This window comes from Apis laboriosa, unplaced genomic scaffold, assembly GCF_014066325.1.
Source record: "Apis laboriosa isolate Shangri-la unplaced genomic scaffold, ASM1406632v1 scaffold12_cov154, whole genome shotgun sequence".
Taxonomy (NCBI): domain Eukaryota; kingdom Metazoa; phylum Arthropoda; class Insecta; order Hymenoptera; family Apidae; genus Apis; species Apis laboriosa.
Window position 1 is genome coordinate 3,895,373 of NW_025221207.1, and position 16,515 is coordinate 3,911,887.

General features: G+C 35.9%; 1 protein-coding gene across 1 annotated transcript in view; it reads right to left on the reverse strand.

The window, feature by feature from the left end:
- Positions 1-1,116: 1,116 nt before the first annotated feature.
- LOC122720360 overlaps positions 1,117-16,515 on the reverse strand; it is a 55,433-nt gene continuing 40,034 nt past the window's right edge. The window contains exons 2-14 of the mRNA XM_043947010.1: positions 7,169-7,301; positions 5,678-5,777; positions 5,442-5,575; positions 3,576-4,736; positions 3,272-3,491; positions 3,093-3,200; positions 2,916-3,010; positions 2,761-2,821; positions 2,341-2,666; positions 1,981-2,113; positions 1,644-1,898; positions 1,396-1,515; positions 1,117-1,299 (exon numbers count right to left, since the gene is read on the reverse strand). Coding sequence (XP_043802945.1) covers positions 1,117-1,299; positions 1,396-1,515; positions 1,644-1,898; positions 1,981-2,113; positions 2,341-2,666; positions 2,761-2,821; positions 2,916-3,010; positions 3,093-3,200; positions 3,272-3,491; positions 3,576-4,736; positions 5,442-5,575; positions 5,678-5,777; positions 7,169-7,248 — 2,976 coding nt within the window. The 5' untranslated portion in view covers positions 7,249-7,301. The remainder of the gene's footprint in view (positions 1,300-1,395; positions 1,516-1,643; positions 1,899-1,980; positions 2,114-2,340; positions 2,667-2,760; positions 2,822-2,915; positions 3,011-3,092; positions 3,201-3,271; positions 3,492-3,575; positions 4,737-5,441; positions 5,576-5,677; positions 5,778-7,168; positions 7,302-16,515) is intronic.

The window sequence follows — 16,515 nt, forward strand, 5'->3', positions numbered from 1 at the left end:
TGTTCGAACCTTCCTCGTGAAGGGACACACAACAATGTATGAAATTGATGTGAACAACAATATGGATCCATTTAAAATTTACGATGATTTTTTTTATGTCTGACTTTTGATATCGATATATCAGTCTGAAATGATTGATACTAGCTCCGTGTTTTCTTCTGATCGATCCTCTTGTTTTGTACAATAAATAATCTTCTTTCGTTTTAACGACAACCTCATGATATAATTCATTGAATAAAATTATGACAGAATCATGGAGCCGTCATTTTTGAACTTTATCATTAGATGAAACAATTATGTTGAACGATGTACATCCATTTAGTACATGTACAATAGGATACGAGTTTGACATTAAGATTTTACACTATCAAATCGAAAACGGTGAATCGTAGATTTTTTTCAATTATCATCATTCTACTTGCAATATATCACACGTTTATGGTTTATACTTCCTCGTTGGAGTATAGAGGAGAACGGTTAAATAGATAATGGTGAACATTTAGTATCCTTAATAAATCCTTAAATCCTTAATAACGTTACTAATACGTTAAGTAATCTTAATGTGAATAAAAAATCTTTCCTATATGAGGCCTTAAATGTTTCAGCACCCTGTAATTCGCAAATTTACAATGATTTCAACGAATTGTATACAATCATTTTTTTTCCTTAAATTCGACGAACGTAATAACAAAATTTTGTTTTCTCCCTCTTTTTTTTCCTCTTTTGATGAAAATAGATTATTAATAATATTATCGCGTATTATTAAGTTATTCTAAAAATTGTCTTAGTTTTAAATCATTTACTTTGAAAAAATTTAACTTCACAAAAATTTAAATGAATTTATCTGAACGATATTAATATTTTGAATAATTCAAAATGATCTTTAAATTTTTCAACTTTAAGATTTACTTATATAATCAAACACAATATAATTTATTATAAATAAAAATAAAAATTTAAAAAAATATCTCTTCTAAAGAATAAATGATTTAAAACCAGAAACAATATCAATGTACCATAAAATTATATTTATGTAATTCTACCGTTCTCCAATTATACTTTAAATCTGTACAAATTTTCATTTCTACATTGTCACTAACATCCTTTATATTTTTTTCATTTTCTGAGGGGATGCCACATAGCAACAGGGCGCCTCTGAGCAGCCAACATTTGTCTCCAATGAACAAATGCTCTTCCTGCTGATGTGGGTCCTACGATAATGTGCCCGACAGAATATGGTTTCGAATTTACTCCCTGGTCATTGCTTACTTCCGCTACGGTTAGTCTTATTTGTATGTTCTAAAATTAAAATAAAAAAAAAATCTCAGTGAAATTTTTCAAACTCTTAATAAATAATTATTCTTTGATAAACATTATAAAGAACATTATTCGAACCTGCATAATATGACTGGGCACGTTAAAAATAATTGCCTCGTTGAAGATCGGGCTCTCTTCTCCTTTCTTCACGGACGTCTTTTTCTTGTGAATCTTTTTTCCTTGTTGTAGCAAATAAACCTTTGAAATATAATAAATATATTATCTATCATCATATGTTAGATCATATGTAATTGCAATAATTTCAATTTATTTATTCAATGAAAGATGTAACAATTTTAATTTATTCGAAACAGCTTCTCTATTACCTTGACGAAGAAATCACCAGGCACGGTATTGGCGCCACGTAAATTTCTAGCCTTTACAACCACTAACGTGAGCCTTTCGGCTGTTTGCAAGTAGCTCAAAGAGAACATTAATTCTCCAAGTCTTGGCGTGGGCAAAGCTGATCCCATGAGTGGTAACCAGGTAGTTGCCGGTGCCCTTGACGCAGGCCCTAGACGTAATCTAGCTTCTCCAATAAGGGATGTTCCACCACCTATACTGGTCTCATCAGAAAACACCTTAAAAATATCATACGTGAGTTATCGTCATACTTTCTACACATTTTATTCATTTAGATTAATTATTTCATTTATTTCATACTTCGACAAGAAGAGTTCTCCCCGAGGGGCCATCGTCTAAAGGGAACAAAAAATTTTCTTGATAACTAGGCGATGGACTTCCTCTGTACAGTCTTGTTTTCACGTGTAACTGTCTGTTTGGTAACAGACAAACCCTAAAAGGAATAAATAACTTGTTAATTTATATAATAATTTGTTAATTAAATTACATTTATCGATTCAAAAATTGGAATTACTGTTCTTGTATTTCATTGCGAATTTATATCATCTGAATCTCTTTTAAATTATCAATTTATTAATTTATTTATTTATGAAATGATCAGTAACTTTTGAACAAAACTGTATTACATATTTGATATACAAATTCACGGAATATTCAAACCTAGCAAAGGTATCTTGAGCAGGTTGACCATCTGGGGCGATGAGATCTCTGGCCTCGAGAACGCTGACCGCAAGATCACCCTCGCTATCAGCACCTCGGCCACTCCATCTGTCGTATTGGACACCGACACACACGTGGCCGACGACAGGCGCTTCTTCGAGGTCGTTTAATACTACACTCGTATCAGAGCACACACTCTCACAGCTTATTGCCCTTTTCAGGTTCGATTCATCCGGCGGTGGCTCTGGATCCGGTCCCTGAGGTCCACGACGACTTCCAGGGTTAACCTCATTGTAATCGTTCATGGTATAGTTTGTGATAAAACTCTGTGAATCGTATTTATATTTAAAGGAATTAAATATTACGGTATATCTAATTATAATAAATGCCAATCGAGTGGAAAAGATTAAGTTATCATACCTGAGAGAATTTTCGCTTCAATTGCACTTCTTCTACTGCAACGTAGAAGTCGTTTCGCTTTCTGCGAGACAAATTGGATACTGGATTAATTTATTTTTTTCTTTGTTTTTTAATAAATGTAAAGCAATGGAATTATCGTCAATGGTTAAATTTACCTTAATGTATCAGCGTCATCGAGTTCGTTAAGTTCGTGAATACCGTTCAATCTTTCCATACTTTTTCTCCTTTGCTCAATGCTATTTAAAATATCCTGAAAATAAATACGTATAGAATATATTAAATAAGTTATCGAATCATCGAATTAAAATTTAAATTCAAAATCAATATCGTACCTCAGAGGTTCTCGTAAAGCTAGGATCAGTCATATACGTGTAAATCTCTTGATTGTGATCTTTAACTAACAACGGGGATGATGGTGGATCTTGTAAACTATTGTATACCTAACCAAAATAATGGAATAATTAGAATAAAATAGGTTAAAATAATTCTTTTAAATCAAAGAATTATATACCTCTTGTGCAGTTCTATGTGCTTCTAAATTAAGTTCGGGACTGTAAAGATCGGAGCTACGCCTAGAGTCGTCAGGACCTATCACGTCAGAATCGTTCTCCGCATAAATATCTTGAACTTCATCCTGCAAATGGCCACCGGTGTCCTCCTCGACCAACGACGATGGGGATCTCGACGGGAAAGTGAAACGTTGAACTTGTTGTGCCGAAGACACGACCGAGCTACGTGAATAGAAAAGAAATTTGTTATGAATTTTTTGAAAAACGATTCCTTGAAAAATTTCTTCCCTTCGATGCAAAACATACTTGTAAAATTCCGAGGCGTCGATATAACTCTGCGAAGTGACCAATCTAAGAGCGTTAAATATTCTTTCGCCAGTTGTCTGCCCGTTCTTTTTTGGCACGTCTTTCGGTGGATCGGGCGGCGCGGGTGGCGGTGGTGGTATCGGGCTGGATACGGCCTCGCTGTTGACCTTCAATGCGTTGATCGATTCCTGAATTGTGTCGTCGTAGAGCACGCGATCCTGATCTTGGTGGAGTCCCAGCTCGTTAATCGAATCGTATATTGGAAGATCGGGCAAACTTTGAATGTATTGGGAGACTTTCTGCAACCCTTGAGACTCGCGGAACAAGTAGGACGGGCCTATGTTGTCCTGAAGGCTGGAACTTCTAAAGGGCGTCATCTCGATGCTTTGCATCTCGTTGCTCTTATGATCGAGGTCGTTCCCAAGACTCTGAGTGCTCTGAAGCATCTTAGACAGCTCCTCGGATCCGTATATCGATTCCATGATAGTCTGGCTTGCGGCATTCGAAGAATTCGTCATACCGAAACTGCTCGGCGAGCCCCTCGAATCATTCCTGATATGTTGCCGTATCATGTGACTCCTTTGAACGATGTCGTAGCTCCCGTAACTCGTGTTGCTATCCTCGTCCCCTTTACCGTCGAGGGTAGCTATAGGTACGCCGTGTACACCGTATCTGATCCTGGTCGACTCGATGCCACCGTCGAATTGCCTGTAAGGATTGCATCTATTCTCTTTCCTTCGTTCCTCACCGAGCTCGTATCTCAGCCTCGAGTCTATATGATTCTGCGACCCGTACGACGCCATTTGAATATTCTCCGCCACGGTCTTCGTTGCCTCGCCATCGAATATGAACGAACCATGATCGTTTGATGTTTTATGCAGACCGTAATTCTTGATGGGCTCGTTCTGGAAAAGAAAGACCGACGAGCCGGACGATCTCGAGGGAACTGGAGCCCTCTGTAACGATGGTGGTGGAGTTAGAGGAACCGGACCAGCCTCTTGCATTCTCAGCTGGTCTACGGTGCTCGAGGTTTGAAGTGGAGACGGCCTTGGACGAGCGGTTGGCCTTGGTTGAGGTGCCGGTCTCAAAGGCTGCGGTGGTATTGTGCTACCGGTTGTTGTGCCCAGAGGCGGATGGAGATCTCTGTCTACTGGTTCGAATCTGCAAATGTTATGAGTTTTACCTTTTGAAACGGGACAATCCTCTTCCCTCCTCCTCCCTCCCTGTCCCTGTTACTTTGTTCTTTCTACTTTGAAATTTGAATCTGATTTTACATTTTATAGTGCGCGCGGTTTTAACTCTTTGTCTTGATATTAAATATTAAATATCGATCGGTCGACCAAGTGCTTAGACGTCGCGTGCTTACTGAAAAAAGGTCGCATAATTTTTTTTTTTTTTATGAATGGCTCAATTGATTTGCTCTTGACTTAAGGACTTATGTTTTGTCGAGATTTATTCCATGTTGGTTAAAGATCGTATTCTTTATTAGGGATGATAAATATAGGAAATAATAATTCATTAGAATCATTGGAGTTTTCTAGTAATTATTTGAATTATTAATGATTTCATCTTTTTTCAATTATTCTAAGTTCTGGAAAACTTATTGTCATTGATATTGTTCAGTTATTGCTCAATTGTGCACATATGTGAGAATTACCAATATTAGTTCGATGACTTTGACATTTCATTTTATCGTAATTAAAAAAATTAAGCATTAATATTGTCCATCGTTCGCTCGATCAGATTTATTATCTGCCACGTTGTTATCTTCTCGTCGAAGAAATTAATATTTCGTTAAACTTAATCATGATCTTGGGTTTATTAGAAATGAATTATGCAAGCATAATGCTCAGCCAGTTTTTGTACCTGGTGAAAGCTCCTTGTGCATCTAGCCTGAGGTCGCTGTCACTGTGAAGCAGATGTTGAGACGCGTTTCCAGGTTGTCGATATAAACCGGGGATTGTTTGAGCTGTTGGATGTTGTGCTTTGACTAAACCGACCTGGAAAATTCGTTAAATAACGACGAATATTTTATATATTGTAATATGGATGGAAAGATCGTTTATTATTTTTATTTTTCGTCTCTCCCTCTTTTGATGTACCTTTTCTTCTCGCGGTGCCCATAACCAGGATAACCTTTGCCGCCACTCCTCGCAGACATTCCAAATGTTTCTAGTACCCCATTGCCAGCCAATGCAATATCTAGAGAGGATATTGCAAATAATTACTGGTACGTCTTTTACGTCGATATTTACGAGTTATAACTGAAATTTGGCTAGGTTTAATAGGCGGGTATTGAGGTCGATAATCGTGTTCTCATGGAGAAACTTTTCGGATGGTGGTGTGAGAATTAGATTATTGGGTCACGATGTTCGACTATTGAAAATATTGATGTTTAACATCAATATTTTTAACAGCCACACGGTATTATTGATTTCTTTGGTTAATCGACGATATATGGGATTCTACGTGTATAATAGAAACGAACCCATTGAAATATTCCTTTTTTCCTCCCTTTCTTTCGTGTCCTATATAGCAGTAGAAAAAAGTGTTTAGTCGTATGTAACGTTCGACCGATGGCTGACTAATAGCACACTCGCAAGCACGTGGGAATATGCTATTATTAAGTGAATAGAGATGTGCGCTCATCAAAGGGGGTCAGCGAGAAAATCAATTTTAGTAAACGCGGTATTAAAGGTAAAATAAAATTTCGCTGCATTCCTGTGCAACACTCGTTTAACCCGCGCGAAAGTGGCTTTGAATTCTCTTCTTGCTTAAACTTTCATATTCTATTAACTGGAAATATCCCAGTTGAATTTTTTTATTTTATCAAGAATATCAAGAATATCGAATTCTCGAATCGATACAATATATTTGTGAAGATGCCAGATTATGAGTTGGAAATTGCATGGCAGCTACGTGCTTTTCTCGAGAAGAAAAATCGGACTGGAAAACTCGAACGCTGGAATATCAAGTTGTTATTGCGATTTCTCAGATTTCCACCGTTGTTCTTATAATGCTTCAATGAATTCGAAACGATGATAGTAAATGCTTGCAGCTACGTTTAATATTTCTCCATCCCTGGACGAAAGGGATAAAATCTCAAAGAAGAATAAATTCGGCTATGGAAAAGGATGGATAAAAAGTCTTTGATACAATTTATTACTGAATGATTTTAACCTGTTGCACGTGTTGCAATTTTCACAAATACATATACCTGTTGTGTAACGCGAGAAAATATCGAAACAATTCTTCTTGAATTCATTACATAAAGAAAGATTCTTCAGTGATAATGAATATCCATTATGATATTTCTATATTATAGTGAATCGCGTTTGAAGTTGACAAGAAGAAAATGTTGCATTCAATTATATAATAAATAAATCTCAAATTACTAATATATATTTTATATAACAATGGATAATTAATTTTTCACGATATTTTCAAGATTTCTAGGTCGAGGTTGAGGGTATATTTTTGACAGGAACAAGTCGAATGCAGGAGCGATTTGGAACAGGAAAAGGATGTTATATAAAGAAATGATGACACGAGCTGTCAATGGATACGTTTGTTGAAATCGTGGTTTCAATTACCTTCTGCACAGAGCAAGGGCAGTGCCTGCCACAATGACGATAGCTAAAGCCACCCCAAGAACGGTAAGTGTCCAACCCATCCTTCTTAATACCAAATCCAGGCCCGACCGCAAATCCAATCAGTCCGCCGAACCTGAAACACACGAAGTAAATCCCTGAAGAGCATGATCCGATTATACTTACAGAACCAAGATTACTAATGGATTAACTATCTTTATACGTACTTATATTGTATGCATGTTTATTCGCACGTTTAAAAAAGTATCCATAAAGATTTTCTCATGAATATAATAATTACGCGTAGTAATTATTGTACACACGCTTATAACATCGAATCTATTCAAATCGTTTTCATTTGTGAAAAAAAAAAAAAAAAAGAAAGAAAGGAAAAAGGGGAGAAAAGAAATTTCTCTTATCCCTATCAACAATTCGATCTCTCGATCTTTCTTTCACGGTCGTGGTTACAGCGATATCGAGCTTTCCAACGACGTAACGTATAAATAGCGAGCTCGTAGAGTTCAGAGCGGAGAAACGGAAAGCAGATAGAAACCGGAAATGTCGATAGAAGTTAACGAGGCGGCACCGTGAGCGATAAAATCTCCCCCTCGAAAAGTTTCCTGGCGATTCGTGTTCGCCTTTGCCGACGACATGAAAGGATTCTCAAGATTCGTAAGAAACTCCACCGCAAAATTAGAGTCCTTACCCATTGCCGGATTCATCCCTCCCTTATGTCTCGTAAGGAGGATCCCTAATCTCGTCTTTCGACGTGACTGCCTTTATACGAATGTGTATTCACTTTCCTTCGTCACGTTTATACCGATCCAAAGTTTATATATGCGACGATTCCGCTCGAACAGACAATATTGCGAAATATATGCGTTATGTAGAGGCCATACATATGCATAGGTGTACAAGTACATGGTAGATAGACCAAAGAAGGCTGGAGAACCCTTAGACGAATGCCCTTGTATAGGTAGTCTGCCTCGAGAAGAATAGACGGTTCAAGATGCGATTCTTTAGAAGTATATACAACCACGAACGATTTATTCCTTCGTGTGAATTTTCATTCAAATTATTTATTGATACGTTATTTAGATGGACATGGATAAATTAGATTTATGAAATTTCGTTATGCAAATGATTCGTAACAAATTGGATTATATTAATTATTAATTTAATTTTAATTTTAGATTATTTCATTTTAATGTATAATTTGTATTTTATGTGACGAGGATTATTAATGATATGAAGATTAAGTCAAAATTGAATAACTTTTAGTCCAAATTTAACTTTAATCCAAATTTGTTACAAATATAGCTATTAGTAAGCTTATTAGTAAGATTTAATTCAGTACTTGATATAATCAAAGATTCAAGATTCAAGGTTCAAAATTCAATCTTTTTACCATCTGCAAGTAATTTAATTTCGTACAATCTTCTTAATACAATTATTATTTCTTTATAGAAATTATCAATTGTGATTCAATCAGTTTTCCCCTTTTTATCTTCTCCTTCTTATTTTCCCAATCAACGAATGATTCTTCGTATCGTTCATCATAATTTTTTAACCTTCGTATCATGAAGAAGAAGTGAAGATATCATTTTCTTGAATCACAAGATTGCAACGAAGATTCTATATTTTTATTTCTATTGGGAAAGAGACGCGTACAGCGTCTTCTTTTTATCTCAGACATTTTGACACAAAGCACGTGTGGCTTAGCTTAGTTGTAGTCATGCACTCAACTTCTTTCAAAAAAATGGGGGTGGTGAAGAAGGGCTAAAAGGGGGGAAGTTAGGAGAAGGTGAGAGAAAGGAAGGAAGAAAGTGCAGCCTGGCATGTGTCTGAAAAAATAGGCCAAGCCAGCGGAGTCGGTGAACTTTGCTCAGATACTTCGACGGCCGTACAACGAGCCATCAGCAATCCGGATGGTTTCCCCTTCGAAGAAGTAATCCGCTTTTCAAGTGCTATAGATACACATGATCTAACCAGCAAACCGCACGATACATCAACGATATTTCTAAATACCATATTTTCACAAACATATTTTAGAGAATTATTGTCTTGTTCGTATCTTTTTTCTTCCATTTTTATCTTTTTATTATCGTATTTTTTGATTTTCGATGATTTTTGTACTCGAGTTAATTTAATTTTATTTTTTGTCATCATTACCTTCATCGTTATTATATATAAGATTATCTATCTGATATGTAAAATGTGTTGTTGTTCATTCTTGAAACGAATTTGTTAATTTATATGGAGTTTAAAATTATATATAAAGAATTACAATTGAGAAGAAAGAATATAAGAGGAAAATAAAAGAATTGTCCGGGCAATTCTTTAAAAAAAAAAGACGAAAAAACAAGGAACAGAGGTTGTATTATATTAAGAAAAAAGGAACAAAGAGAAATGAGTAACAATGATATGAAATTCAGAATTATTATTTCTGCGAGTAAATTAGCTACCTCACTCGAAAAAATTAATTCTATATTATTCGGAAGATAATAAAACATTTTACGTGTAAAACATTTTAAGTGGAACGAGTCTCTCTATGATCAGACATGAAAATCTATTATCTTTCTTTCCATTAATTTACAAATAAATATATTTATAAATGATTGTTTATTAGAAAATAAATATTTATTTACTTTCTAAAATCATTATATTACAAAAAAAAAAAGAATCGATTCTTACATCATTTCGTAACAAAAGAGCAACATGTGTAACACAGATAAAATTTCAATCACGAAGAACAATCCAAAATTTGAACAATGGCACATGTGAAACTTTTTAGTTTCGAAGGTAGAATTGAAATAAGAGGGAGACTAAATGGGACAAACTTAAAGAGGAGGGGGAAAGAGAGGGAGACAGAAACGAAAGGAAATAATTCACTGTCTCGTTCTATATTTGAGTGGACGAATCACGGTGTGGTTCTGGTTGGATGTCTGTCTATGTGATGCAACGAATAAAGAGATTTTTGGCAAGACGAGAGATAAGGGGGTGGTAGATGGACGAGCGGGATAAGATTTAGCGAGGGAGAGGAGGGTGATTGCTGGTTGGTAGCAGTGCTTCGCTCTTTCCCCATCAGAGACAATAGTAGCAATTAGTGGCGTGTAAGATTTCAGCCCGAGGCTGCAGAGAAAAAGAAAGAGATTCTCTGTTTCTCGAGTACATTCATTCAGGGGCTAGTCTCTTTTTCGCTCTCTCGACGATGTGAAGAAAAAAAAAAGGGGGTCACGAAGTTACTTTAGGAACGTACATTCGATTGAACCCTCAAAGATTCATCGATCCACTTTCTACCCATCAAACGTTATTCCTGTCAAGGTCCTGTTTGAAGCAACAGATATTAAGTATCGAGCACTTGGGCTCGAGATGTATCATATAGAAACATGCGAGTTGATCGAAAAATTGAGAGAAAGGGGGAGAAAACAATGTTTATATTCATTTAGTCATTGCAATTAATTGTAAAATATTGAAAAGATTGTTGAATAGAATTATTTTTGTTTGCTGTTTTAAAAAAGATTTTTTTAAAATGTATTATTAATTTTTGTTTCTTATCTACGATCTTTTTCTTATATCTTATATTTTTTCTGCTTTCCCATTTTTTTATAAACATAAATGAAACTTTTAACGAAAAGATAAAACAAGAAATAGTATTGTAAAAAGTGTCGTAGAATATATTTAATTTAGCGAAATAAAAAATTTCACTTTCTTCAAATCTGAAATCTTCTTCATGAATTTTTATAAATGCTTTAAACTGCATTGACGGTAAAATCGAGCTATACTCAGTAGTGTGCATACTCATTGTTGCAAGTGCGCAAAAGTATATTGTGTCTTTTGAGAATCAAGAATGCAAGGGTAACGCATGCGGAACGGCGAAATAAGGACCAGTAAGTAGAGGATATCAAAACCGGGTCAGACCAGAGCGGTCTGCTTCTGTTTACATTTGTGCCACTGTGTCAAGGTAACTTAGATATATATATATATATATACAAATCAAGAACAGTTGATTAGGGACAAGAGTAAAAAAAAAAAAGAAGAAAGAGAATTTCGTCAGTAGTTTCTGTCGTCATATATTATCCACTTGGAAGAGAAGTAGAATCTCAAAATGAATTTGATGAAAAATTAATTAAAATAAAAAAAAGAATATTTAATGATTTGAATCTTTACATTTAAATCGTGTGAATATAGATCTTTCAAAATATAAATGTTGTTCGAACATAAATGTTTCGAACAATTACTTTTGAGCGAAATTTCGAGTGATTTTCATTACGACAAATTTATCATAACTATGACAATGGTGAATTGGTTATCGTAGAAAAATTTATACAAGTCCATTTATCGTTAAAGGCAATTCACGAAGTTACGAGATCGGAATTCTTGACTCTCCATGAATAATTCACATGTGAGTTTCGCTTGTTGTTGGCAGCTCGCTTTGGCTTATTTTATTTCACAAATGGTGTATCTAAAGAGCGTCAGAGATGATCATTCTTGATTTTCCAAAATAACAATGTTACTCGTACAATAAACATTTCGATCTTGTTAAATAATTTTTTATTCTCTTTTCTCTCTATTAATTTCTCTTGTACATCTTTATTTTAAAACATCGACAATATTATTATTACCATAACAACATCGATTTTTAAATACCTCTATTTTGCATTTATATGTATAATGATTACGTAAATGATTACATAAATTTAATATTTGAGATGAGTAACTTTTTCATTCGATAGATTTTTAAGGATTAAACGTGGTTAAATAAATATTTTCGTTATCCATATTTACGAGTGTTTATGCCTAGGTATTTATTGAAATCTCTATCAACTTTATTCAAATTTGTTGCTCGTGAATAATAAAAATTTCTATGTTACATATCATCAGACAAAACGGTCATGGTCGTGAAATATTGATACGAATATTTTAACGAGGTTGAATTATAATTTTTTGCCTTTCTTGGTTCAAGGAGACCAGAATTCATTATTTCTCATTTTTTTATTTAAATATATTCATACTATATTAATATCAAATTATCATTTGATCAAACGAAAGGAAAACCAAAATCAAATTGATCATTAAAACCTATTAAAACAGGAGTTTGGATCAAAGACTTATCCAAATCTCCAAATCAAGGAATATGATAAAATTGAAATCGATCGTGATAATGTTTGTCTGGTAAACCTGTGGAAAATTCACTGGAAAATATTCTCTGTAGTTTGGCACGTAGAGTAAATGTTTATCTGTGCATTCTCATTTTTTTCTGATAATACTACATAGGATAACTCTTCTCTTTGACGATTAAACGTCGTGTTCGACATCGATTCCATAATGATGAACCGTCTCTAATTTGTGTAAACAAAGATTCCCCATTCAAAGGAAACTATTTGACGTTGGCCAACTATTTTCGAGTATGAATATTTACGAGGTGGGGAAAGTTTATGCGAATAGAGTGAGTCAGTTTCGAAAGTTGGCTATTTACGTTTCACGTTGTTAAATTATCTCACGATTCGGTTCTCTCAGGATCGAGATCGAGTCCATAGCGAAATGTATTGTCACGAGGAACGTTTGTAATTGTCGTTTGGATTGCGGTCATGATAATGTTACGTGAAATTTTCGGCGGAAAGCAAAGGCAATGGTGTTTACTATACCGGCTACGCGAACATTTATATCTTTAATTTCTTTCATATCTCTGTGTTTCATCATTTTACAACCATTGTTTTATCATTTTATTATTGCGCGTTAAAGTTTTATACATTTTTTATCGGCGAGATAAAAAGAATTGGTGTATGAGATTGTCAGAATAATAATAATAACCAAATTATAAAGGAATGTAAAAAAATTATAGTACGCGATGTAACTTTCGCGTAACGTATTTGTAATTCTCATATTTTAAATACATAATACTTTTAATATTTATAGAATAATATAAGTTATATAAGTTGATGTTATAATTCGAAATAAAAAAATTAGGTCGCTTATTGTAAAAAACTGATTTTCAAAACGAAGTAAAACGAATAAAACGAAAACATCGTTTAAATATTTACCAATATTATGTTATTAAAAAAATAAATTGAAATTTTATAATTACTTGATATTACTTTTATAAATGCAGACCGGACAAATATTATTTCGAATAACTAACGCTTTATTTTTTTTTACATATTTTACAATTCCATATGCGCTATTCCATTATTAATAAAGGGTGTACGCGGCAAGATTTAAAAACGGCAGCGATGCTAAACAATGATTAGCATACGCAGAAGAAGAAGTTCGTCTGCACCGGTAATCGAGTGGTCTCGATCGATCGGGTCGTCGGTCCCGCCGGTCGGTATAACGCGGCTGCAGGAGTGCTGCAGGTTCGTTGCACTTTCGGCCGCATTTGTAAAACTGCATGCCACTGCACCATCGGATCTCTGCTCTCTTCCACCAAGCCGCCGCGATAATTGAATTTCGTTCTTAACCAGTTTAAACACCATGCTGTAATAATATCCGCCTACATTGTATGCATCAATGCCGACGAGAAAAGAATGGAAGCGAAAAAAAATTCGTATACGCGTGTCGTGAATTTATAAAAATGTACAATCGAATTTCGAAAATTAAATTTCTCTCCGTAATTTTGTTTAATCGATCGTTTGTTCGCAGGCAAAATGTTTCTATCTTCGTGGTTACGCTTGAAGATTAAAGTAGACTCATCAGATAATTCTTCTCCCTTCGAGAATATTACCAATCCCCCAAAGTACGATTTCAAAATGAAAAGAAAGGATTATGAATATTCGGTGTGTAAACGATACTATAAATGCACCCTTCGCGGAAAATAGAGGAAGCGTGAGGATTCGAAAGGGAAGATGTAAGAAAAAACGAAGGGTGGATTCATCGTGCTTGAGATTCGACAAAGCCGACGATGGAGGGTAGCTAAGCTATATCTTTATTCACTCTCTGGCGAGCTGTCAAAATAATTGAATCTCCGCGGCAACACAGAAGAACATGGAGTTTGCCGACTGTACGTCGCCAGAAACGGGCATGAAAAATGAGACGAGGCGAGGAGAGAAAGGAACAAGCGATCATGTGTACGGGCGGAGGGAAAGAAGAAAAATCGCACGGTCATAGTCTTCAGCGATGGTATTCGAGTTGATTGCACGTATTGGGGTACATCCAGCTAGCCAGGAGCATGGAGGTGGAATGAAACGAGGGACAATGTTGTTGGAGCCGGCCAAAATGTTCGCGTAGCCGAGGGTCGATTAAAATGCAAACAAAACACGCTGGAGAATCCAAAGGCTCGGGGGGAGAAAATCTTCGAGACGGAAGCAGAATGTTATCGTTCTTTCTTCGTTCATTCGGGGGTGGCTGTAAGAAGAAGGGAAGATAGATGAAGAAGAATAGCGGAGAACAAAAGGAAACAGAAGTACTTCTATCTCGACGTGAAACGAAAAAAAGGGGGGAAAAGAAAAGAAAATAAAAACAGATAAAAAAAAGAAGAGGAAGAGGAGAGGACCGTACACTCGCGTACTTGTTCCATCCCCTTCTTTTTGTCTTTAAGAGAATATCCCTCCACTCATCCGCTTTCCTAGTTCCTCTTTGTCTCTCCCTTTTTTCTTCCACATCGTTTTTGCATACATCCGGGAAAGGAAGAAACGAAATACCGGGAAGAGGAAGGGTAAGGATGAAAGAAAGTGGAAGGGAGGTGAAGAATACGTTGGTGCGTCAATGTCGAGGAGGGAAAGAGATAGTGGTGGCCAAAGAGGGGTGGAAATTCTGGGCAGTTGCCAGATGGCGCATTGCGCTCTACAAGCTCGCCCCTCGAGTTTCTAACCTTTGCTACCAAACAACACCGAAATTCTCCCCCCCTCTCTCTCTCTCTCTCTTGCGCGTTCGTGCACGATTGTATGCGTTTACACATACGTACGCACGCACACACCTGTTCCTTCCTTGTCCTGTATATCTCCGTAACCCAAGAGTCGCGCGCGGGCTTTCAGGGTTTCCCAAAATCCGGGCCACGATTCGAAGCCCTAAATTTCTCCGATTAACGACACCTAGGTTCGCGTTTTAAGCTGAAATTCGTCCCAGATAATCGGGGTTTAGAGACGCGTACGTAATCGTATCCTTTGACGAGAAGATGTAATCGATGTTAAATAGAACGTTATTTATTATTAACGTATGAATGAAACGAGTTATTCAATGTCTTGGGTTGATCTTGAATTCTTAAGATAGATATTTAAATTGGATATAAGTTATGAAGAACGGCACGCAAGTCACGAAGAATGAAGTATAATATCGATGTGAAATTAAGGGGATTAGACAGTGCAGTGTTAGAAAATTAGATTGGATGTATAGACGCATGCGAGCGATAAAGGGTGATAGATGTTGGAAATAGCATATTCTCTGCACGTGATGCATACACTTCAATCAAGGATGGTATACGTACCAGTGTTCTCTGTAATGTCTATATGCTAGTATGCCTAAACCATTGAGGAGTGACTAGCAGTGCAATTACAACTTGACAGTTAATTTCAATTACAAATAACTATGCTTCATCGTTCACGCATTGTCTTCCGAGTAATCTGTTGATTGAATCTGTCGTTGAGATTTTAGATTTCGATGCTTTAACAGTAATTTAATTGCTCCTTTAGTTTTTATTTACTTTTACATTTTATATATAAAATCATTTTTTTAAATGTATTTTAACGTCATTCGTGTTTATTAGCAAAAATAATTATGCTATATATAAGAGACGGATGAGCATTAATTTTTCTCATGGCTATTCACGCGACATTTGCTGTCCGTTCCAGTAGTATAGGTCACGTACTTGGCACGGCTGGCACTATACGTCACTCTCTACTGGCAGCAGCCATGAATTCCCATAGCAATCTATAAGGTGAACGAAAAATAATGCGGCTCTGACAATCTATCGATGATTTTGATCTCGACTTGTCTCTTTAACTCGATCAAACGATCCGCTTTAATGGCTCTTCATTACAGATAAATCGTTTATCGTTTGCCTCTTTTTTTCTCTCTCTCTCTTCCTCTAAGTATTTCGATGGATAACATCACGACGGATTAATTCAAGCAAACTTTTCGTCATATCGTAACTTTTAGAGGTACGAGGACAGAGGTATCAGCACGTTTCGTTTATCTCTTTTTTTTCGAACAGCGTGCCGGATCGCGAGAGCTTCACAAAATACTACCAATCGTTCGCGTTATCGAGCTCGAACTACGTTTTACGACGAATAAAAGTACGCTCCTTTCGTGATCCATTTACCGGGCATCGACACGAGATTTCATTCCATCAGATTCAAAGTCACAATGGATCCCGAACAACTTTGTTTACGAGACGAGTTAAACAAACGTGCGAT